The sequence below is a fragment of the Papilio xuthus genome, unplaced genomic scaffold, assembly GCF_000836235.2.
Source record: "Papilio xuthus unplaced genomic scaffold, Pxut_1.1 DF829567.1, whole genome shotgun sequence".
Taxonomy (NCBI): domain Eukaryota; kingdom Metazoa; phylum Arthropoda; class Insecta; order Lepidoptera; family Papilionidae; genus Papilio; species Papilio xuthus.
The window spans coordinates 938,508-960,988 of record NW_013529082.1 but is presented as its reverse complement, the minus strand read 5'-3'; the positions used below and the strand labels follow the sequence as shown (position 1 = coordinate 960,988).

The window sequence follows — 22,481 nt, the reverse complement described above, 5'->3', positions numbered from 1 at the left end:
ATAATCTACATAACGACCATATGGACAGGGTTCTTAACTTATTTAATACTTGATTTAAAAATGTCTAAAGTCACATACGACACTTCTGGTTTATAGACCAAGAGCTAACAGCTTCCAAGACTTTACAATGTTTATTAAAAAACCAATAATAGTTTGTTATTTTTTTTTGCATTATCAACATATTTAATAGTGTTTTGGATAAAAATCAACTTCTTTATAGTTTTTTTTTATTCAAGACCATAAATAAGTCTTACTTTAACAAAGTATTAAACTTTTTTGGTCGGAAAATAGTCCAATCTAGCACCTACATATAATAGAAAGAAAAAGTTTTGCCATACTCATGAATTGTTTTATAGTTAACTAGCTGTCGCCCGTGACTCCGTCTGCGCGAGATTAAAAAAAAACTATTGGTCGCAGCGTAGTGTTATATAGCCTAAAGCCGTTCTCTATAAATGGACTATCCAACAAAAAAAAAGAATTTTTCAAATCGGACCAGTATTTCCTGAGATTAGCGCGTTCAAACAAACTCTTCCGCTTTATAATATAAGTAAAAATTTAAAAATAGGAATCTACACTAAGGTACTCCCTTAGCTATTGTTAACAACTCTGTGACAGTTTGTCAAAAAAACAAATTAAATCGTTAAGAAACATATTAGATATATGTAGAATACATAACGTTATATTTATTCTATTATTTAAATAAGTACATAACATTCATTATTTACCATATTTTAACAAAAGAATAAGTAACTATGGCTTTTTCTTAAACAAAACACCAGTAGAAAAATATTATTACATGTTTTTCAACGAGAGCAAGCGAGATGGCAATATATACTTGTAAAGGTGTTTATACAGTGGAAACCCACTATAAACAACGTATACATAACATTTTAATATCATGAAACATATGTCATTAAAAACAAACTATAGGTCAAATTACCTGTGAATTTTGTAATATAGTAAAATGTAGATGGTCGGACAGAATATGCGAGGATTGTGTGGTCTTGGGCTGGTGGTCTTCTCTGTGTTGTTGCAGCATTACCCGAGACCGTGGTCTTCGAAGAATCCCTGCGGCGTCTCCTCCTGCAACAAGGAATATCACTGAGCCAGTGCCGCTCGTGCTCGCCATTACACTGAGCTATCGCTTTTCGGCTTAATTTACAACTAATCTTATCTATACATATAAATCAAATTGGATTGTCTGTTTGTAATATTGTAATGAACGTTTTTTTACTACATCTATATTAATATATATAGTATAAACGTCAAAATAACTTTTTTTTTTTAATTTTTGTTTGTTTGTTCCGGCTAGTCTCTGATATATCAGAGAAGGGACTTGTTATTGCCAGGTAGCTAATGTAATAAAAATTATTTTATGTTAGATTTTTCCTTGTGTGTGGTTTTTTTTTTAAAAACATTTTTAATAATTGAATTCTATCTATCATGTAGAGGATGATCAAAAGTTCTTTGTACTCTTTCATCATATTGGTTTCAAACGTAATTATTTTATTATAACTAAACTTAGGTTTAACGATTAAGTCTAACTTTTACAATGAGGATCGCTAAAAAGTAAGCCTAAAATTGAGTTTAACCTTGAGTTATAGTATCTCTTGTCTTATATCTGTAAATGAGCAATTCTTGTATACTTAAACCTTACTAAAAATTACAAAAGAGGAAGAAGAAGAATACGAAGAAGAATACTAAGAAGAATACGAAGAAGAATACTAAGAAGAATACTAAGAAGAATACTAAGAAGAATACTAAGAAGAATACGCAGAAGAATACGCAGAAGAATACGCAGAAGAATACGAAGAAGAATACGAAGAAGAATACGAAGAAGAATACTAAGAAGAATACTAAGAAGAATACTAAGAAGAATACTAAGAAGAATACTAAGAAGAATACTAAGAAGAATACTAAGAAGAATACGAAGAAGAATACGAAGAAGAATACGCAGAAGAATACGCAGAAGAATACGCAGAAGAATACTAAGAAGAATACGAAGAAGAATACTAAGAAGAATACGAAGAAGAATACTAAGAAGAATACTAAGAAGAATACGAAGAAGAATACTAAGAAGAATACTAAGAAGAATACGAAGAAGAATACGAAGAAGAATACGAAGAAGAATACGAAGAAGAATACGAAGAAGAATACGAAGAAGAATACGAAGAAGAATACGAAGAAGAATACGAAGAAGAATACGCAGAAGAATACTAAGAAGAATACGAAGAAGAATACGAAGAAGAATACTAAGAAGAATACTAAGAAGAATACTAAGAAGAATACTAAGAAGAATACGAAGAAGAATACTAAGAAGAATACGCAGAAGAAGAAGAAGAATTTAAATATAATTTCCAAAAAAAAAACAATTTAAAAAATATACCGGTACTTAGTTATAACATGTGTTTATTATAGAGACAAGATTTCCAAAATATTACCTTGTGTGAAAGCAAATATATATTAACTTAAAAAAATATTTTGTTAGTAAGAAATATTAGTAAACAATCACTATTAAATATAGTCGAGTTATTCAAAAATAATATTAATATAAAAATATGCACACTACATAAAACAATTAGGTAATCTTCTTAATTTTATAAATAAAAAGCCCTTTTTATTAGAAATGCATACAAATGTATTTTTATTTCAAAAATTGAATACACAGCTTAGAAAAACGATGGATTTTTTGTCCCAACTTTTCTAATCAAAATGAGGACTAACTTTTTAGGCTTAGTACAGTCGCAAAGAAAACATTGATATAAAAATATAGCATGTACAGTCACAAAGTTATTATAAAATATAGTATTTCTTATGAATGTTTGATTGCACCTACCAAAAAAATGCAAAATTTTTATAAAAATTATTATAATTCTATTCATACAAATATAATTTAAAATCAGCGTTTTTTGGTCATCGCTATTTATAATTGTAGGATTTATTTTTGTTGGGAGTTTTTTTTATAATGGAATTTTTCTTCCTAAATTAGAGGATATTTTTTTCAGCAACAGTGGTCGTGATTGGGAAGACAAGGTAATTTTGTAAATTAAAAAAATCTAATTCTCCTTAGATAGATAGCAATTCAAAACGCTGATTTTTAATTCGTAAAAATTATTATGTTAAATACTGCAAAATTATGAACATTTCGATTCTAACCGAATAAAATTAGAAAAAAAAATAACAAAATTATAAAACAATTATAAAAAACAAAAAAAATCTTCAAAACAAAAAATATTAATATTTTAACATTTTTTATCATATTCATAAAGATATCTCACATTTGCATAAAATATAACTTGGAGAATTAATTTAGCTAAAAAAAAATATAACGCACCTTTGTCGGCTTTGGTTTGAATGGCAATAGAAAAATCATATTCATTTTAAATGAAGCAACTAATAGTAAAACTTAAAGCAACTTAACTCAGAAGTAAAAAAATTCCATCTCCCTCATGTCTGCTAAGTTTTTTAAAAACTAAAATTGTTGTCAATAAAAAAAAAGTCAACCCTGATAAAGCTCTTAAAATACTCACTACTTATTTATATTAAGTAATATATTATAATTTATTATAAAGTGATACTTACGTTATAAAAATATATAGATTAGACAAAAAAAAAAACTTATCTTTTCACATACATGTGGGCGAATGAATAAATCTAGGATTTTTTGTTGAATGACCGAATATCATTCGTATGATATTCAACTTCAACTACATTTATTGGAAATTATCTACACTTTACTAAAAAAAAAATCTTGTACAATTTATCATTTTTGAAAAAACAGTATGCAAAATTAGTTTTATTAAAAAAAATACTAGTTTAGATTTATTTACAATTGTAAATGCTTTTAAAATGGAATGAATACCTTATACCCCTATTATGTACCTAACTGCTTTTCAAATAGGAAAAAAAATGAACTAGACCGCCTCTTGGCTATAAAATGTAAGAACTTTGCAGCACAGCATCCACGTGTTTTCAATCAGAGCTAATATTGTCTGTAATACTGTATTTTGAACTAAAAATTTGGATTAATTGCAATAAAATAATTTTTAGAGTATTGAAGAAATACGATATGATAGAGTCACGGAGTTAAAAGAGATCAGAGAAAGTAAGAGACTGAATGATTGAGAGAGTTCAAATAACTTATCTATTTCCATAGTTAAATACATTATTTATAGTCGAACCTGGATTACAGTCCAAGGTCTCGCTAATCTAGGTTCAACTGTAGTTCAAATATAAAAAAAATTGCATTATATTCAAATCCATGCATTCATCTTAAAGGTATTCCTGTCATGATTCCGTTTAGCACTATCTTGGTTTAGTTCTGGATTCCTCGTTGCAGGGCGAAGGCCTACAGGAGCCCCACGTCGCGTAGCGCCGCGTCCACCGTCTCGTCCTATCACACCACACGCCACAAAAGGTATACGTCAAACTATACAGCGATAATCGCCATTTTTATGAAGTTTAGAAAACTTAGCAAACTCTTTGGGAATTAAAATAATCATAATATTACGTTAGTACTCGGTGGTAAAAGACTAAGAGTATAGTGTTGTTTTTTTTTAATAATATGTTAGAATTAATATAGACCTTAAGACCACACCGCAGAACTTTTGGGGAATTCCCGCGCAGCAAGATGACAACAGATTAGCAACATATTACAAGCGATATTTAAAAAAATGCATTAAATTAGCTGTTATAAAATTTAAATTTAGAACGCATCTTGCCACGCAAGCGACGGTTAGGAGCGGACACATGCAAGAAAACAGAAATTTTTAGTTATAAATCAATGTATTTCGACAACCCATTACAATAAATGCACGAACAGCACACAATAACAAAAGTAGAACACCGTATTACCTTTAACTTTACTTTTTATCTGCATGAAAAAAAACAATACAAATTAAAGAAAAATCTTCCAAGTAAAATCATTAAATTGAGCTAAAAAATTTATCATTTTTAACAGATATTATTTAAATATTATTAAGGTAAAAACTCCGTTATTCATATTGTATATGGTTTTAAAAAAAATGTTAAAAAAATTACATTTTTTTTTTGAAAATGACAAAAGGAAAAAGTCCCAAAAAAATCAGGTAAAACGGTGTCCACAATACATTATTCCGAAGTTCCAAAGCTACATGAATAAAAAGCATATAAATACATCCAACATCTTTACGGCTAGGACTAAACAATTCACAATATTACGATATTAATTAAAATTATTTCCATATTATTTTTTATCTTAAAATAAGTATATAAGAATCGTGTGTTGTTTAAGTGCATTATATAGATACATTTTTTATATGTAAAAGTAAAAAAAGGACATAAAAAAAAGCTGTGCAAAAACTATTGTCAGTGTCATGCGCAAGTTGTAAGCTTAAGCAAAATAAATCATAAAAAAAAGCATGACTGAAAGCATAAAGCATATATAAAAAAATGCATAAATAAAAAAAACAATAATAGGAATAAATAAGTATTAAAGAATATTTAATCTCAAATAAGGACGTCTATATAAGTGACTGGTAAATGGAGTAACCTTCAAATCAAACTAGTGTAGTACAAACTTGATCTGGCTATCGATTAAAAAAAATCATTGTAGTTATGACTCTACTCGAATAATATTGCATGTGAATGTTTAAAAATAAAGCAATAATTACGAAGTGAGCATTTAATACCATAGCTTATAATTTGGTGTATCCTTTAGTGCAATAATCCATCGTTCAGGTCCTGACAGTTCCCAGCATGCAGATCACAACAGAAACATAGGATAGTTAGCGGTGCGGTGCAAGGATAGTGGGGAAGAAGAACAAGTAGCGAAAATGTGAAAGTATAACCACATTCAGTCTTTAAATGGTAACTTAAAACGAGCCTTTGTGTAGATTCTATTACAATCTACACTAAAGGAACTCTGTGTAACCACTTAAAGACTCTGGCGGTAAATGTTTAATATTTTATTCTAATTTATAAACATTTTAACGTTATTTTAAAGTCTTAATTATATATTTTTTTCAATAAATAACCGAGTATAAATTCTAATTTTAACTTCATAATAAGCTCTAATTGAAGAGTTTACAAATTGATATGTGCTTAATATAATTAAATTAATCAATTTAAATGCTGTGCACATTAAATATATTTTTAAAAAATGATATATCTACTAATCAAAGGCACTACTCAGGCCTCTGTCCTATAAAATGGTCCGCATTACTTTTACATTCTACACATTGAAAAGACAAAGTAAATTATATTGACTAGACAATATCATCTTAATAAACTGGCCTTGGAAGAAAAAAAAAACATTTGGAAATGCATTATGATATAAACACTAACGTTATAGATTCCTAAAACTATGTAAATACAAGTTGTAAACCTTTAATATACTATTCAAATAACTTTTAAAATACCAATATTTATTACCCCACATGATTTACTAAGGCCATTTTAACCTCCTACGTAATTCAAAAAACTCTGCACCTAAAGTTAACATATTTAACTAAATGCATAGCGAATGCATTGTTCCAATAACAATAATATCAGATCCTCACGTATTACAATATTCAAACTTTATGGCAGCTTAATTATCTACAGGCAAGTTTGTCTGCAGATTGGCCCCACTGCAAGTGGACATGACTGTACATATAGTGTGCTTGCTCTACATTGTCTATGTAATTTCTCATAAAATAGTAAACAACCATAAAATTTGAATGGCAAAGTACCACAAGTTTACACAAGTTCATTATCTTGGCTACTGACCTCTTGCAGCAGATCCTGTGCAGCGATCGCCTTCAACACATTTTTCTTGCTAGTCTCCTGAAGCTCACCGCCAAGAACCAGCTCATCCAAGATGAAGTAAGCCTTCTCAAAATTGAAGATGATATCCAATTCACATACCTGTAAAGTATTGATAAGGGGATAGTTAAAGAATAAATTAAATTATGTTTTAGAAATGTTCTACAGATACAGAAACTGCTATCAAATATTTTACCATGAATTTTTTTATCTTAACCTCTTGTGTGTGAAGCGTCCCAATTTGGGACGCTCGAATTTTTTTCTTGTCTGTGGGGAGTCCTGTTTGGGACGAACACACTGCGTTGACAGTGTTTAGTTTTGCGCATATTTTGCGGTGTATATAGTGTTTACTCTTTTGCACTTAGGAAAATCGGAACCGTAAGTAATATTTAATCATCCTATTCTAGGACTCTCCACAGACAGGGAGACTCCTGTCTGAGAGCGTCCTGTATTGGGACTCACAGATGGGCTGATTTTGACATTTTGACAGTTAACATACCAAAGGTTAAGATTATGAAACAGCCAGTAACAGGATTGTGAATAAGGTGTGTTTCACTGTATTAAAAAAAAATGTTGTTTGTCACTGTTGAAGCACTTATATAAAAAAAATATTAACTAGTGTTGGTTAGTAAAACTCGCTGATACTTTCAAAATAATTTTCACAACTATACACAAATACTCACACTGCCAAAGTATTTATCAAGTAATTCCACATATCTGTGAATAAGTTCCAGAGTCAGAAGTTCATTATCCTCTTGCTCCATTGCACAACAGAAGTAAAGTGATGCATATCTAAAACATGATTATATTGTTTAATTGTTGGTAATAGAAAAGAGTCTAGTGGTAGATAGAGTGGACACGACCAGAGAGTGGAGTAGTGGGCCACTATCTAGCATAGAATTAAACATGAAAAATTTAAGAATTAGTGAAAATTATTATTTACCTCTTGTACACAACTTTGACATCTTTCCACTCAAGGAATGAGCACATTTTCGGCTTACGTGCAAGAACTGTTGTGATTAACTCTCTAGTTATTTTCTTCTTTAGTTTATCTGGGTGAGCGACGTACCATTTCTGTAGACGAAGCTTGCCTTGACGGCTGAACAGTAACATAAATTGCATCTGAAATATAATATACACAATGTATAATATTGGGAGAATATCAATAAAAATAATAAATGAAATTGTAAGGTTGTGTGTCAAAAGCACAACTATCACTTGACGTTACTGACTCAACCATGACGTCCAAAAGAATAGTTTGTGCAAGTGAAAATCCTTTGTCAACAAGTATTAATTAAGGTAAACTAGAAATCAAATATTCTTATAACTTTAAGAAAGTTAAATTCAAACTAAACTTATTACTGAGTCCATTTGTAAAAATTGAAACATCGATGCCGTGTAAGTTTACCCACCATTTTGTCTTTAAACAATCGTGTAGAAGACTTAAAGTATTAACTTTAGAGTAACAAAACCTTTTATGTAAACTATTAACACATGTTTTTATAAATTACAACATACAACTATTCTTAAGAAATCTAAATCTTTAGCTATATTGCTGACATTACTGAAAATGGCTACAAATTTGACATTGACACAAAATGTTAAAGACTATTTTTTTTATTTTATGACCTGGTAACATAGACCTTTTGGCTAAAGACTAAAGACAAAAAATATTCACAGAGTAAATATATTTGGTCTTTAGGCATGAAAGAGTAAGAAAATAGAGAGTTGAAGTAGAAAACAAAAAACTTTAAAACAAAGTTCAAAATTATTTTATTAGAATTATGAATAATAAATATATTCCTGATCTGGTACCAAGCGATTACCATCTTTTTTCGCATTTCAAAACTCTCTGAGTAATAAGAAATTGCCAAGAGATGATTGTAAAAAACGATTATTAGATTTAAAATTACAATGAATAATTGAAAAAAATATCTTAAATATTTAACGCAATAAAATAATTTCAAATAAGTTCTTGAAGGTCCCTCAAATATAACAGATTCCCTTCTCCCAAACCTGATATAAATATTGCTTATAGCAAAAAACGCATTTAATGTAGGAAAGTAAAATTAAAACAATGTTAAAATTAAGAATGGTATATAATGTTGCATTAAATATAAAATTAGGAATTAGATTAAATACTTAATTTTAATATCACACTTAAACAATCAATAATTTATAGAAGGTTTCATCGTTTGAAGTCATTGGCAAATTGCGGACTGAAGGGAGTTGTGTTGAACTGGAAATTGTTGCTATGATTTGCAACGGTATCCTTCTCCTGAAACAAAATAATAATTTTTTTCTCGTTAAATGGTATAAGAACGAATGAATGTTATATACATTTTCGTGATACATAAACATAACCTAAATATAAGACGGCCAACATTCACATCAACAGTCGGCATTGAGTGACGCACTGACCAAAGACCAAAATGTTTGCACTGTTTTTTATTTTCGACAAATCAGAGATAGCAATATATTTTAAACGGAGATTTTGGTCTCAGAAACCCGTTTTTTACGACAGTTTGTTCGAGTTTAAAATAGATATTAATACTTTGTTATTATCTTTGACAACATCGACGTCTCGCATCGAGCTGTTCTCTGGCGGGAAGTAATCCTCTCTGAACTGTGGCAGGTTTTCGATTCCAATCAGGTCTGAATCGTCCGAGTCGCCGCTGAAAGTAAATCGTTGTGTTAACACCGAATAATGCTATGTTATTACATTTACATAAAAAAAAACATTCGTCGTCGAAAGCTACAACGCTCAAGAGTCGTTCAAAGTTAGTTAAAAGAGTTAGTATATACTTGTGTCATTAAATCTCCTAAAAAGACAAAATAATAAATTAGACGACTCGTGAATGCGGTAGGAAGACTTTATATCTTAGTCAGATTAACTGTTTAAAGTTTAAGCAAAATAACTTCAGTTTGCAGTTTGCGTTGTGTTGTTACCTGATAGCATCGAAGTCGGGGGCTTTGATAGCCTCATTCCAGATAGGGTTGGAGCCTTCGGTGGCGTGCTTGTTAGTACCTGGCGCCGCCAGACCTGCGCGGTTCAGACCTGAATCTTGCGAGCCGTACTTTGTCATTGACAATGCTTCAAGACGACGTTTTAGCCTAAAATTGAATTACAATAATAGTTAATTGTTTGTTCGTGTTTTTTGCTTCTCAATAAATGCGAGTATCATCTTCTGCTTTTTCAATGATTCATACTTACGCACGACTCTTGACGAAGAATGTGATTAACAATACAAGGCATATCAATGCTAGAAGAGCGCAGAGTCCGGCTAGTACGTAGACCGCATTGCGGCCAGCGGCAGGCGTCAGTGTAGGACTGTCCCCGGTGACCAGGTCGCGAAGTACCAGCAGCTCCGTGTTCAGCGTCGTCTGCACCGTGCGCAGGAGTGTGGTGTCACTGCGCAATCTAGGAAAAACAAAACGGTTCATACATGGCGTATAGCTTGGAATGATCTTAATACTTGTATTCTATAGAGATTTAGAGATATGTATTTATGGTTATTAAATCTTCTGTTTTCATCTTGTTGGAACTAATCTGATTCAAACTTATTGTTTCCGCCATCACTTCACAATTCAAAAAAACAAAACTCAGCTAAAATTAAGACGACATTATAGTTTTTGCAACGTTATTAGTATCATGATATTGAGCAAAGCATACTGACTCCTCGATGACGTCAGTGGTGACAGGCGTGTTGTCTCGTATGAAATGCGCGCGCACCTCGGTGAGGTCGTCGAGAGCGACGCCGCTGCTCTCCGTGGCCGGCACCACTTGGTCCACGTTGCACGTCATGCTGAACCCTATGCTGAACGTTTGGGCTATCTAAAAGTAACAAACCCATTGAGAGAGAGATAAGAGAGAACGATTTGAATTCTAGGAATTGATGGTAAAGAAGAAAGAGAAGAGAAGAGATTTGGTGAGAAGAATTTTAAGCCTTTCTTTCACTTTCAAACTCCGCATTTCGATTAATCTAGTTGGTGCATCGTTCTCCTGTCAAACAAGGTGGAACATTTGCAATGGTGACGTGACATCTAATTTTACTTACAAAGTCTTTATGTTTCTCAATTTGCTCCAGAGTGTTGACGAAGATGAAGAACACTCTGTTCATCGATGAGATCAAATAGATCTTCACGTTCGCCGTATCCGTGGCTCCCTCTAGAAAGAATATGTTGAAGGCATTGTTACAAATATGTTACTCCAACTTTTATATCTACCGTATATTCTTTTTAAATCTTCTGTTAAAGCTCTTTACCAGTGTCTGTTGCTAATACTTGGAACTGGAACATGCCGTGCATGGAGGCTGTCGGTTGCATGTTCAGTGTCAGCACACCGCTCGTTGGGTTCAGCACGAATGCTGTGCCTCTCACTGCTTCCAGACTAGGATCCACTTGCATAGTTTCGTTCAGTATCGTATAGGTGATGGTGGCGCCCTCTGAATGTGTCGCCTATTGGGTAACAACTTATTAGCATTTCTTGCATTGTACCATTATCGTGCCATTGTCATTACTTAAATTAATCATTAATTTAAGATGAACTTAATATAGACTTACTTGTAAAGTGAGTAGTTCTCTATTGATAGTGTCTAAAGTTGAAATACCCGCAGTGTAAAGTGATCGCACGAAGATCGGTCGAGGATTCGCTTCTCTTACCTTCAAATTATGTAAAAAGTAAGATTAACTTTAAAAAAATATATATTTATTTTTAATTTTGTGAATAATCTAATTGAATAAAGGTCAGCTAAAATCAGACGATTACGGATTCTCTCTTACTGTAATAGAGACGGTGAGTGTAGAACCAGGAAGGATAGACCCTCCGGTTGGCGAGTTAGATGCGGCAACAAGCAGAGTGTGCTCGGCGCTTGTGTTGCGGTCTAACTCTCGCACCACGCGTAAGATGTTGTCTTGTGCGTTCAGCTGGAAGTGCCCTCCCTGGTTGCCATCTATGTGGAAATACAAGACTTTGTTACATCAGTCACATTTATTCGTACAGTATCTCTTGTTTAAATATGAACTTTCTAGATGGCGTTGTGATCGAAATAAATCGCGTTATGGTTTGCTCAAACGACAGTAGGCTAAAGGATCACTTTATAGTCGTATCGTATAGCATCTTAGCTACATCTGGATTAACAATTAATTATTATTATATTCTTACCGACAATCCTGTAATAAATAACGTGACAATCATCGGTACAGCGATAATTCTTCGGATCTTCTGCTAAGGGGAGCTGCTGACTTTCTTCCAAGCCTCCCTCTTTTTCTGCAAAGTAAAAGACAAGTAATTAGAAACAAGAATTAGTACAGATATCCTTTTAACTATTGCTTAACCTTTGTATCCAATTAAATTTTTCTTAATTAATTTTACGTACCAAAGAAAGTTGCATGCGCTGTACTAACAGAGAATACTGGCTCGCCCTGTGTGGGTACGAATATAATATTCAGCGTTGAGTCTGTGAACAACGGGCCTGGTTCTGTGCCGCCATCAGTAGCTCGGATAGACACCTGAAGTTCGAAATTATCAGTCACAATGTACATAGTAAGTCAACAGTCACAATCTTGAGTGTTATTGACATTTAGGTTACTTTAAAAAAACTTACTTGGAACTCTTTGGTGTCTTCGGTGAAGAGTTGCTTCAGCATCAACGTGCCTGTGTTCTCGCCGTCGTTCACCACATGGAAGTGATTCTCAGCTTCCGCTAGGGCGGTGTTAAAAATTATTTATATGCTCAAATGAGTTAAGTCTTGATTTCATTTCACGTGTACTCTCACGAAGCCTCAAGTCTTTGAAGCTACTTATGGCGCCCCAGAAGAAAAAAACAGTGTATCTAACTAAAGTTATGGACTAGCACTGTAAAGAGTGTTAAAATTTTAAACTGACCGTTCCCGACGACAGAGAAGGTGACAATGCCGGCGTGAAGTCCGTCTTCGTCGGTCGCTGTGACGCGATGCAGAAATTCTCCGTTCACCAGCACCAACATACCATTTACCATGGCTCGTTCCTGAAAACAAATTCAAAAATTAGTAATATAATACCCCTTAATTAATGAAAATTGAATGAAACAACATTATTTCTTGCATGTGGTGATTATGAGGGTTTTTTATATGACACTTACCCTCGCAAGTCTAACGGTGGTAGCATGCTGTGGGAATAAGAACACCGGCTCGTGGAAATTGTACGGTCTGATTACGAGGTCATAGTGCTCCTCTGAGCTTTGTTGCGGATGTCCATGGTCGTATGCCTGCAGAATAAATAATGCAAATTAATCTTGTCTTCTAAAATAGATCTCGTGAAAAAAAATGAAGTAGTTTAAATAAATTGATATCAAACTCACCAGTATATGAATGGAATACGTTCCCCAGTATCCCTTCAAGTCCATGGCGGTCTCCAGCTCGCCTGTGACGTTCTGTATCTGTATCATGTTGAAGAGTCGCGGCAGAGGCAGGTCACGGTTGGTGATCGTCAGGTTGAGGATGGCGTAGCCGACACGCGAGTTGTCGGTGTCAGGCTCGTCTCGGTCTGGCGCGTAGATGTCTGGTTCTAGGCGGACTCCCTGTAAAGAACGCTTCGTATATAAGATTCGCTGAAGAAATGCTGATATGGCTGGAGTAATTCTTGCCTACCCTCATTGAAAATACGCGCTAGTTGTGGAGATGCCAAAACTATAGTTTCTACTACTACTACCTCGGTAAGTAAATATGGCCCGTAGACTGACCTTTGCGAGGTTCTCCAACACGGACCAGGATAGTTCATGGGGTTCAGGCAGTTCCGGGGCATTATCATTAACGTCAAGCAGGATTACTTCCACTGTCGTCGTGTTCTGATTCCTGTTCCCATCTGAAATTGATTATTAATTTTTTTATAATTAAAATTAAATTGCTTAAAATTGATATTATTGTCTTTCATCAATCTGGAACTGATCCTAGAACTATTCGTACCTCCCTCAGAATAGAAGTTATCAATAAGATTCAAGAATATGGTATGCATGGGCTCATCCCCATCGCGGTCCAGGGTCTCCTCCGTGGTGTAATTCACGTACAGCCGGCCGCTGTCCAGGTCCACTGAGAAGAAGCTGCGCAGGCGCACGTTGACACCGTAGTTAATCTGATAGCGCACCGTATTGTACATTTCTGAAAGATTATTATGAACTTCATTTCCACTACCAAAATTTACATAAGGATCTTGTATTCTAAACACTATATTTCGTTTCCGTCTCTCTCTGACATCAGTATTTTTACCTTCAGCAGTATCTTACCGTCTCTGTCATCATCACTGGACACTAAGTACACGATGTCATCACCGGAGGTGGCGTTCTCGTACACGTAAACTACGACGTCGAACTCCTCGGTCTCTGCGCGAGGCGTCTTATTATTAGTGTCAATTATGTAGATCGTAATCTGGAACATGTATTACCACGAACAAATAAACTCTGGTCTCTCAATTGTGATCCATCTGGTCTGTTATTTTATGGTACATAGTGACTACTTACATTGCCCTCCGTGTCCCAATAAGTGGGATCCGGGGGACAGTCTTCAGGTATAGGTTCATAGCATCTATCGCTAGCTATGATCGTGTAGTACAGGTAGTGAGTAGGCGGAATATCAGCGTCGATGGCACCCGGTTTGTCGACTGACAACTGCCCCGTGTAAAAATCTATTTTCACGAGGTCTTCCAACGTGTTGTTTCTTGGCCTAAGGAAGAATTACAAGTCATGATACTTACACAGAATGTACACTAAAAATAGGATATCCTTTTAAGATCCTGTTTGATGTCGTTGAAAGATAAGCATACTCACACAATCGTGTATCTGACTTGATTGTAGAGTGGTCCGTCAATATCAGTGGCCAGCACCGATCCGATTACGATTCCCGTGCCCGAGTTCTCGCGCACTCGTAACTCTTGGGTCAAACTGTTCTCAGACCACACAGGCGGATTGTCGTTCATGTCTACTATGATCACCGTGAATGTTACTGAAATATTAATTTAGTTTGTTGTCATCGTGAAGCTCTCATGCTTCCTCGTTGTGTAGTAATTTTCATAAATTTAAGCGCGTTTATAATAGGTACGTTACCAAGGGACGATATAACGCTTTAATAATGACCTCAGTACCCTGATTAATTTATGAAAAAACTAGCCGTCGACCGCGACACCGTCCGCGAGGAAATAAAAAATAACTTAATTAGTAAAAAGTAGTCTACGTGTTGTTCCAGAATCCATGTCAAATTTTATGGAGATCCGTTAAGCCATTCTGGAGATACCTTCAAACAAACATCTAAACATTCGCATTTACTTATGCTAACATTTTTTTATGACTTACGTTCGTCGTAATCAACACCTATCTCGGTGTTAATGTCGCGAACTCTGACGGTCAGATATAGCACTTCGAACTCCTCAAAGTCGAGTGTGACGTTGGGTCTGATCTCGCGCACCACCACGCGGCCCCGCGCTTCGCCACGATTGCTCTCGTCCGGATATAATGTCTCGATTGCTACACAACTGTGGGAAAAGTGATTTTTTCTTATCGCGGTATAAATTTTATCTTGGTCCAAATAAAGAATCTGTCTTTGCTAATGTTTTAATTTCATCATCATTAAAGGGTGGTACTTAATTTCGATTAGATTCGATGAACTGAATGATGGATTTTACGAGTATTAATAATGTCTGGATTGTTACTTGTGATACTCTCTCGCATCAGTTTCCCGGCCCTGCTTGGTGGCATATGAAGTGGTCCAGTCTATCTCAAAGCGCAGCTCGGCGGTGGTATCTGGATCTGTTGCTTGTATCTCTCGGGTGATCTCAGTGCCTTCGGGAACGTTCTCTTCTATACGAGGACTTCCACGAGGCTGAACGAATAAGACTAGACTATAAATTTTAAGGACTAACTTTTTTCTAGAGAAAAAAGTTATAGTTTTATGGATGGGTATCTTTTGATTCAATTCCAAGATACATTTTTGCTACTAACAGCTGTTGTCAATCAAATTGCCTAACTATTTAGAAATAATGTGAAAGACGTTGGGGAGGCTTCATATAGGCTGATAGTGATTGGAAGTATATAGGTATGTATTTATATATGTTGTTATTTACCAATCGCAGACTGGGCGGGGTATTGTTGATGTCAATAAGGCGGATGATAAGTTGTGATGTGGTCGTGTGGTACGGCTCACCCAATGTATCGTCCGCTCGCACCTGATAGTTCAAACATGAAGTACAATACAAAGAGATAGAGAATATAATCGTTTAGCTTGTTTTAAAGTTACCTGTACAAACAGTTCGCTTTGTCTATGGTAATCGAAAGCATCATTGATGGCGACGTGTATCGCTCCGGTCGCGTTGTCGATGTTGAGGAACTGTCCTGCGTTACCCATCAACGAGTGACTGATAACAAAAAAAAATATGCATCAACCTGCCTTTATTCCTACAGAGGGTCTGCACAGTATGTACATCTCATCTTAATAAACCGCTTGGTTTCGTCCGCGATGTGATAGTGAGGTCGTCATAAGTTTTAATAAGTTAATACTTACACAACTTTATCGTCAATATCCCTATCCTTCGCAAGCACAGTGGCGACATAAAAGCCGCTTCCCTCCGTCTCATTGAAGGTGACAGTCTGCGCGTCCTGTTCGAAGATCGGCTCCTCGTCGTTCCAGTTGATCAGATTGATATTCACGGTAGCAACACCGACGAAATCAGTTCTGTTAAGGTCGGTCGCTATCACCTTTTATTGGAAGAATGGAGGAATAATAAAATGTAATAAACCTTTGCAGTAACATTGTTAAAGATAAAAAAAAAACTTAGATGTAACCAGCCAATAAAACCAAATGACAGTTGCTAGATACTGCAAAAAGAAGAAATATGTAAAAAAAATATTTAAAATTAGAATTTCTCCGCTCTTTATTGTGACGTCGGTCGGCTGTGGGAAAGTAGAATTTTTTTTTTTATTTTTTTCTACTTCTTCAAATACTGGCCACTAGTAAAATTATTATCTGCTGACTGTATCTATTTTTTATATGTAGTTGAAAAGCTATACGTAAATCATACCCGGAGAGTGATATTTTGATACTCCGGTACTTCAAAGTCTAGCATGGAATGGTTCAGAGTGCCCATGATAAACTCCTGCTTCTGGTAGCCCACTTCTGGAGCTATGTAGAAAGCTTTCGCCGCATCAGGAGGTGACACGCTTTCGAGATGTACGCTGTATTGTGCGTTTTGACCCTGCAAGAAAAAAAAAGTTTTAAGGCACCTACTACGATTATGTTGGCAACATTGTTAGTCCTCACCACAAAATGGAAAAAACTCTAATTATGAAGTTTACTCACCAAGTCCCGGTCATGAAAGCCAAGATGTTCTATATTCAGTGTCATTGGCGTCTCTTCCATAATATCTATAGAGTATTCCTTGAAAAGAGGCTCTGGTCTTTGATCATTTATATCATTGACGATGATGACGACATTGGCTACCACGTAAAGGCTTTCATTGTTCTCTTTGTATGCGACTATAGACAGCTGGAAGACTTCACGCTGTAGCTCATCCCGGTCTATTGGAGATACGTGGAAGACCGCACCTTCTCTTCCACCTTCTATTGTTGTTATGTTGAAGAAAGTATCTGGAATTATTAAATGATAGAGTAGAGTTTTCTACCTAAATCGCTAACCTTAATGTGCTGCAAAAACTGACAGAACCTTAAAATGAAAATCTTTCTAATATTATAAATGCGAATGTTTTGATGCATGTATGTTTATTTGAAGGTATCTCCAAAACGGCTGAACGGATCCCGATCAAAATTTGGCATACATATGGAAGAACGCACAGTTTACTAATTATGTTTTTTTTTAAATTCCACGCGGACGGAGTCGCGGTCGAACGCTGGTCTTGAAATAAAGCCTATACCTTCTGGCTGTGTCACTAATCTGTAGTATATCGGTCTATTGATATCAGTGTCGCCATCTATTGCGAGCACATTAAACTTCTGCTCAGTCTTTTCGTCGAACTGCTGGACCGCGAAGATCTCTATCCAGCGTGGCGGCCGGTGTTCCACGTTCACAACTTGCACCATCAAGGTTACAGTGTGACTGTTGGGAAGTGAATCCTGAAACCATTAGTAGATTTTTACAACTACACCATTGTAAAGATTCTAGAAAATAATTACCAAGGAATTATGCGAAATTTTTATTTCAATGATTTATTTCTTTGTGTAGATTTCAATAAAGAGAGAATAAAAAGATAAAAAGTTAAGTTAAGTTCCATGAGAAGAACCATCGAAAATCGAAAAGATTCATAACCGATTTTACTCAACCTATTTCTATTGATTTGTCACACTAATCATGTGTGATATAAACAGAATGTACCAAAATCGATTATCGACTCTCGACTCGACTCCGTTTTTAAGCAGTTACAAGTTCTGTTTCGGACAACTTACATATGCAGTAACTCTAAACACATGAAGGGCGTTTGTTTCAAAGTTGAGTGAAGTATTAAGTCCTACAGTCATTGTCATCCTGTACCATTCATTCGGTATATTATCTCCTTGTATGTAGAAGATCTTCTCATCTCCCCGGTCACTGTCGATCTCGAATGTCATAAACCGGGTACTTATTTCACCATCCGCGTCTGTCACTTGATATACACACTCTGTTAAACCTGGATCACCAAGCTCCTGAAAATTTGAAAAGGATTTTTTAATAATTGTAAAAGAATCTAAAACTGAGTAAACTAAACTTGCAGGGTGAGTCATTGAAGTATTTTGGTAATGTGCACGAAACTTTAAAAAAAATCTTGTAAAAAAAAAATCTTGTATGTTATTCTATTATTATAAGGCTTTCTCTCTTAATCTTCAATGATTTATAGTTCTAGTTAATATCTGTAGCCTACTTACTGGCACACGACATGCATCGAAAGCCTGAATGATAGGATCGTTGTCATCAATGTTCACGATCTGCAGCGTCACGCCAGCGATCAGCGGCTCACCATCCACTCTCACATTGAACATATACCGTTGCATGCCCGGCGTCTCGTAATCCTGTCTAAATATACAATGTCCAAGTTATAAGTAACGGATAGTAGAATTTTAGAAGTAGCAAAAACACAATTTAATAGCTGTCACCCGCGACTTCGTCAGCGCGGACTTTAAAAAATAGTAGCCTATGTGTTCTTTCAGACCTTTCCTACTTCTATGCCAAATTACAGCAAGATTCATGCAGCCTTACTGGAAATAACTTTAAACAAAGATCCATCCATCTATGCATTCATGTGGAGTCCAAGCTAGGTATGAAACAATGTATGATGAATCAAATACCTTTGCGTAATGTATAGGAACCATTTGTCATCTTCCTTTCGTATTGCAGGTCCGAGCAGATTGAAAGACCCAGACAGGAAGGACGCTATAAACGGCACCTGAGTACCTGGAGATAGACAGAGAAGAAAGTTCTCAGTGTTATTATTTAGAATTCAGATTAAATTGTTTTTATTGGAGATGCGAGCACTAATAGAGCGGAAAAGCAGAATATAATTATTTTCTCTGTCGTTTCTAAGAGAATAAGGGAGATGGCAATGTTTTGATTCATAGGTTATACGATTAATGATATTAGTTGCCCGCGACTTCATCCGAGCAGGATAGCCTATACTTCAGATGAAAGAATTCTTCAAATCAGTTCAGTAGTTTTAAAGCTAATTCATTGCAAACAAACAAGCAATCAATTCTTTCCTCTTTATATTCATCATCATCATCAGCTCATACATCCCCATCGAGAGGATCGGAGTCCACCTTAAGCTAGGGGTGGCTCTTTATATTATGGTAAAGATTTGTATTTAATAACAGGGAATTCACTTAATGAGTGTTATTGTTAATATACCATTGTAGTTTATAACAGCAATGGGCACTTCTCCTTCAATCTCCTCTTCCATATAGATAATCTGTGTGCCACTGGTCGGCGTATTGGGGAAGTAATCATCCATACAAACGTCATCACGTTCCGGACCTGGTGTGAACGGTCTCTCTCCAAATGGTACTCCTAAATAATGAAATCTAGGTTAGGTTAGCTAGTTAGTCTAGGTTAGCTTCTAAAAATAAGAATAATTAAGTAACTATAGTTAGAATAACAGTTTAAAGAATTTTTGCTATCAGTAAAAAATATGAGGATGCTTACCATCAAAATTGAGTTCAGGCAGATCGTCTGGTTTCGGTTCGCGTGGTATACTTGTCATATACGAACATCTTTCTGCGAAAATGAATTTTAAAATATAAAGATCGTTAGAAGAATAGATCGAAAAAAGTAAAAAGTTAACATTTTTGAGAAGGAACAAGAAGAGACTTACGTTGACAGAAGACAAGAGAGACATCAAGAAGAATTAATAGCGTTATCAACGCCGCAGCGACTCGTACGTCCCTGCCCATCTTGCATGATCCAAGGTCTCTTCACTCTATCAAATATTATCTCCATTAATAACGATAGATAGGAGTTAACAGAGAGAGTTGATTTATAGAAACAAAAGAAGTAGGAGAGATATTTCTGGTCCGCATCAAATGGACATCCATTGTTGCTGTGTGGTTACATACACAGAGATTTCTCTGAGTTATGTTCTTGTATTAGGATGGTAAAGATTGGAAAATTACAGTTTTTTTAATGTTAAATTCACTGTCATTTTGTTTATAAAATATTAGATAAGTTATTAATCTAATGGTGGTTATATTGCGTTATTATTTAAAATAATAACTAACACTATTTATATAACAAATATATTTTAAAGTATTAGATTCTACGAGGGTTTTCCAATTTATTTCTCAATCAAACGATAAGATAATGTGACGTCACTGAAAGTCATTGAAAGTTTTAGAAAAGGTTACCCACACGTTGGACGATAAACATCGTACTAACACCAAACTGTACATATACATCACCCCACCTTGTTCGTCACATTATTTTTACATTTTATACCAAAAGGAAATAATGCGTAGTTTATATTACTCAGAGATAATATAGCGTTCTTTTTGTGAAAGAATGTTTGATATTGGTCCAATAGTTTTTGAATATAACCGTTACAAACTTACAGAATAGTTCCTATTTGTAACATCGTCGCAGTTACCGTATTTTTGAACAATAAACGATAGTTAATAATATCTTAAGCTAGACTACCCTAAGATAAAAACAGTTAGATGTATTAATAGCAATCAGATAATAGCAACCGATCAAGCCGAGGTTCGGCCCTCTCGGGCACCCTTGAATCGGAATGCTAAACGCGTAATGAGTGACAGCCCAAGCCGAGGTCCACTCTCGGGGGCCCTTGAGACCAGTCACTCCATGGAGCGTCCACCTAAGCGATCTAAGAGCTCGGTGACCTCCCAACCCGGTAACTATAATGAAGTAACAGCCCGAGCCGAGGCTCCTGAGGGAGCCCTCGAGTCTTGTTACTCATAAACGAGGTTCAGGCTAAGCGCCATCTGCGCTCGGCCACCTCAAGCCCGGTGAAACTGTAAATGCCTCCTCAAGGCAAACAGTGACTACTCAGTCACAAAAAAAAAAAAAAAAACTAAGATAAAAACTGTGAAAAGGACTTAAAAAAGGACACCACGTGAAAAGAAATACTTCTAAGTACCTGAGCAAGAAGATAATTCACTTTTCACAAAACAACGCACTATCAGGGATTTCAACAAAGACTCGAAAATAAACAATGAAAAGCAATATGGCGGCAATTATAAGAGTTTCTCTTTTCAAACTGTTAACATACTTTTGGATTCTGCACCTACTGTTAGAGTTGATTAGATTATTATTAATCTAGATAATTTATTATAAAAACTAAGGCTATATACGCATTGGGCATTATCAAAACGCTTTATCAAACAAAAAGGATTTTTGTGAAAAATTAGCAAGGAACATCAATACATAGTTTTAAATTGTGAGTGCTTTACTTCTTAGCTACTGGTTTTTACTAGTTAAACCAATATATGTATTAATCCAAGCAAAGATGATTAAATAAGATCGGTCATTTCAAAATTACCAACTTTTTTTGTTAAAAATGTGTTTAGTGTAAACGTAACCTAGGTTCTGTAAAATGTTTAAATAGATATGCTATCGTTATCAACAAACACAATTGAATTTAATCGGTGAATAATTCACGATACGATATACAAATACCATAGACATTGCGAACCCAATCACTCCAAAACGACCTTGGCTTTGTTGTATTTGCGACTTCGACTAAAAGAAGTATTTCTTGGTTTGCGACAAATCTTCTGAAGCGAACCCTGGATGGTCACCTCAGTTCGGTCTATCCTAACGCTGCTACTGAACTATCTTAACTCTTAGAGGGTAAAGATTTAACAGTAAAAAAGGAGTAGTTAGTAGAAAATTACAAATGAAGAGAAATGCCCCCATGCCTCGCCAAGTCCAATTCCCATTCCGACCATAGATCTTGATGGAAATGGGACTGAATTTGACACCTGTCTTCTGTGGTATTTCACCGATCGAAGCTTTGTACTCGTGCAGAAGATATTTTCGCGGGCTCTACCATAGTTAAAATATGAAGCATTAACAGGAAACTTGTTATGCGTGCCTTATTACGTACTATAAATTGAAAAATCAATAGAAAGATGAGTACAAACGAGCCATATATTGTGTATATTATGATTCTGTCTGAGTAAACGCGGTCCAGTGATGGCGTTATCTTTCTTATCGACGGTCAACAGTTTTCCTACGACG

General features: G+C 35.1%; 2 protein-coding genes across 6 annotated transcripts; both read right to left on the bottom strand.

Annotated features, from left to right (window-relative positions):
- Nucleotides 1-722: 722 nt before the first annotated feature.
- Nucleotides 723-8,362, bottom strand: AP-1sigma (AP-1 complex subunit sigma-2). Of its 3 annotated transcripts, none has more exons than XM_013312306.1 (5): nucleotides 8,196-8,362; nucleotides 7,727-7,905; nucleotides 7,467-7,575; nucleotides 6,748-6,885; nucleotides 723-1,083 (listed from the first exon to the last, which is right to left on the bottom strand). In XM_013312306.1, exons 1-5 carry the CDS (start codon nucleotides 8,196-8,198, stop codon nucleotides 1,039-1,041), a joined length of 474 nt encoding a protein of 157 aa, XP_013167760.1. In that variant the 5' UTR covers nucleotides 8,199-8,362; the 3' UTR covers nucleotides 723-1,038. The 3 variants fall into 3 exon arrangements, with proteins under 3 accessions (XP_013167760.1, XP_013167769.1, XP_013167778.1); XM_013312315.1 differs by lacking the exon at nucleotides 723-1,083 and adding an exon at nucleotides 3,289-4,393; XM_013312324.1 differs by lacking the exon at nucleotides 723-1,083 and adding an exon at nucleotides 5,462-5,721.
- A 536-nt stretch (nucleotides 8,363-8,898) lies between these two features.
- Btr175 (cadherin-like membrane protein) lies at nucleotides 8,899-21,517 on the bottom strand. Of its 3 annotated transcripts, none has more exons than XM_013311828.1 (35): nucleotides 21,379-21,517; nucleotides 20,101-20,205; nucleotides 19,932-20,003; nucleotides 19,638-19,796; nucleotides 19,082-19,187; nucleotides 18,662-18,809; nucleotides 18,206-18,442; nucleotides 17,677-17,875; nucleotides 17,106-17,392; nucleotides 16,828-17,001; nucleotides 16,311-16,504; nucleotides 16,047-16,164; nucleotides 15,874-15,975; nucleotides 15,463-15,632; nucleotides 15,107-15,285; nucleotides 14,585-14,759; nucleotides 14,279-14,480; nucleotides 14,045-14,186; nucleotides 13,728-13,919; nucleotides 13,505-13,626; nucleotides 13,124-13,342; nucleotides 12,905-13,030; nucleotides 12,670-12,790; nucleotides 12,386-12,487; nucleotides 12,162-12,290; nucleotides 11,948-12,052; nucleotides 11,566-11,735; nucleotides 11,347-11,445; nucleotides 11,049-11,241; nucleotides 10,842-10,951; nucleotides 10,461-10,618; nucleotides 9,998-10,204; nucleotides 9,733-9,897; nucleotides 9,338-9,458; nucleotides 8,899-9,061 (listed from the first exon to the last, which is right to left on the bottom strand). In XM_013311828.1, exons 2-35 carry the CDS (start codon nucleotides 20,177-20,179, stop codon nucleotides 8,972-8,974), a joined length of 5,172 nt encoding a protein of 1,723 aa, XP_013167282.1. In that variant the 5' UTR covers nucleotides 20,180-20,205; nucleotides 21,379-21,517; the 3' UTR covers nucleotides 8,899-8,971. The 3 variants fall into 3 exon arrangements, with proteins under 3 accessions (XP_013167282.1, XP_013167274.1, XP_013167290.1); XM_013311820.1 differs by having other exon boundaries at nucleotides 12,162-12,294; nucleotides 12,390-12,487; XM_013311836.1 differs by having other exon boundaries at nucleotides 8,899-9,058; nucleotides 12,162-12,294; nucleotides 12,390-12,487.
- Between the last annotated feature and the right edge of the window lie 964 nt (nucleotides 21,518-22,481).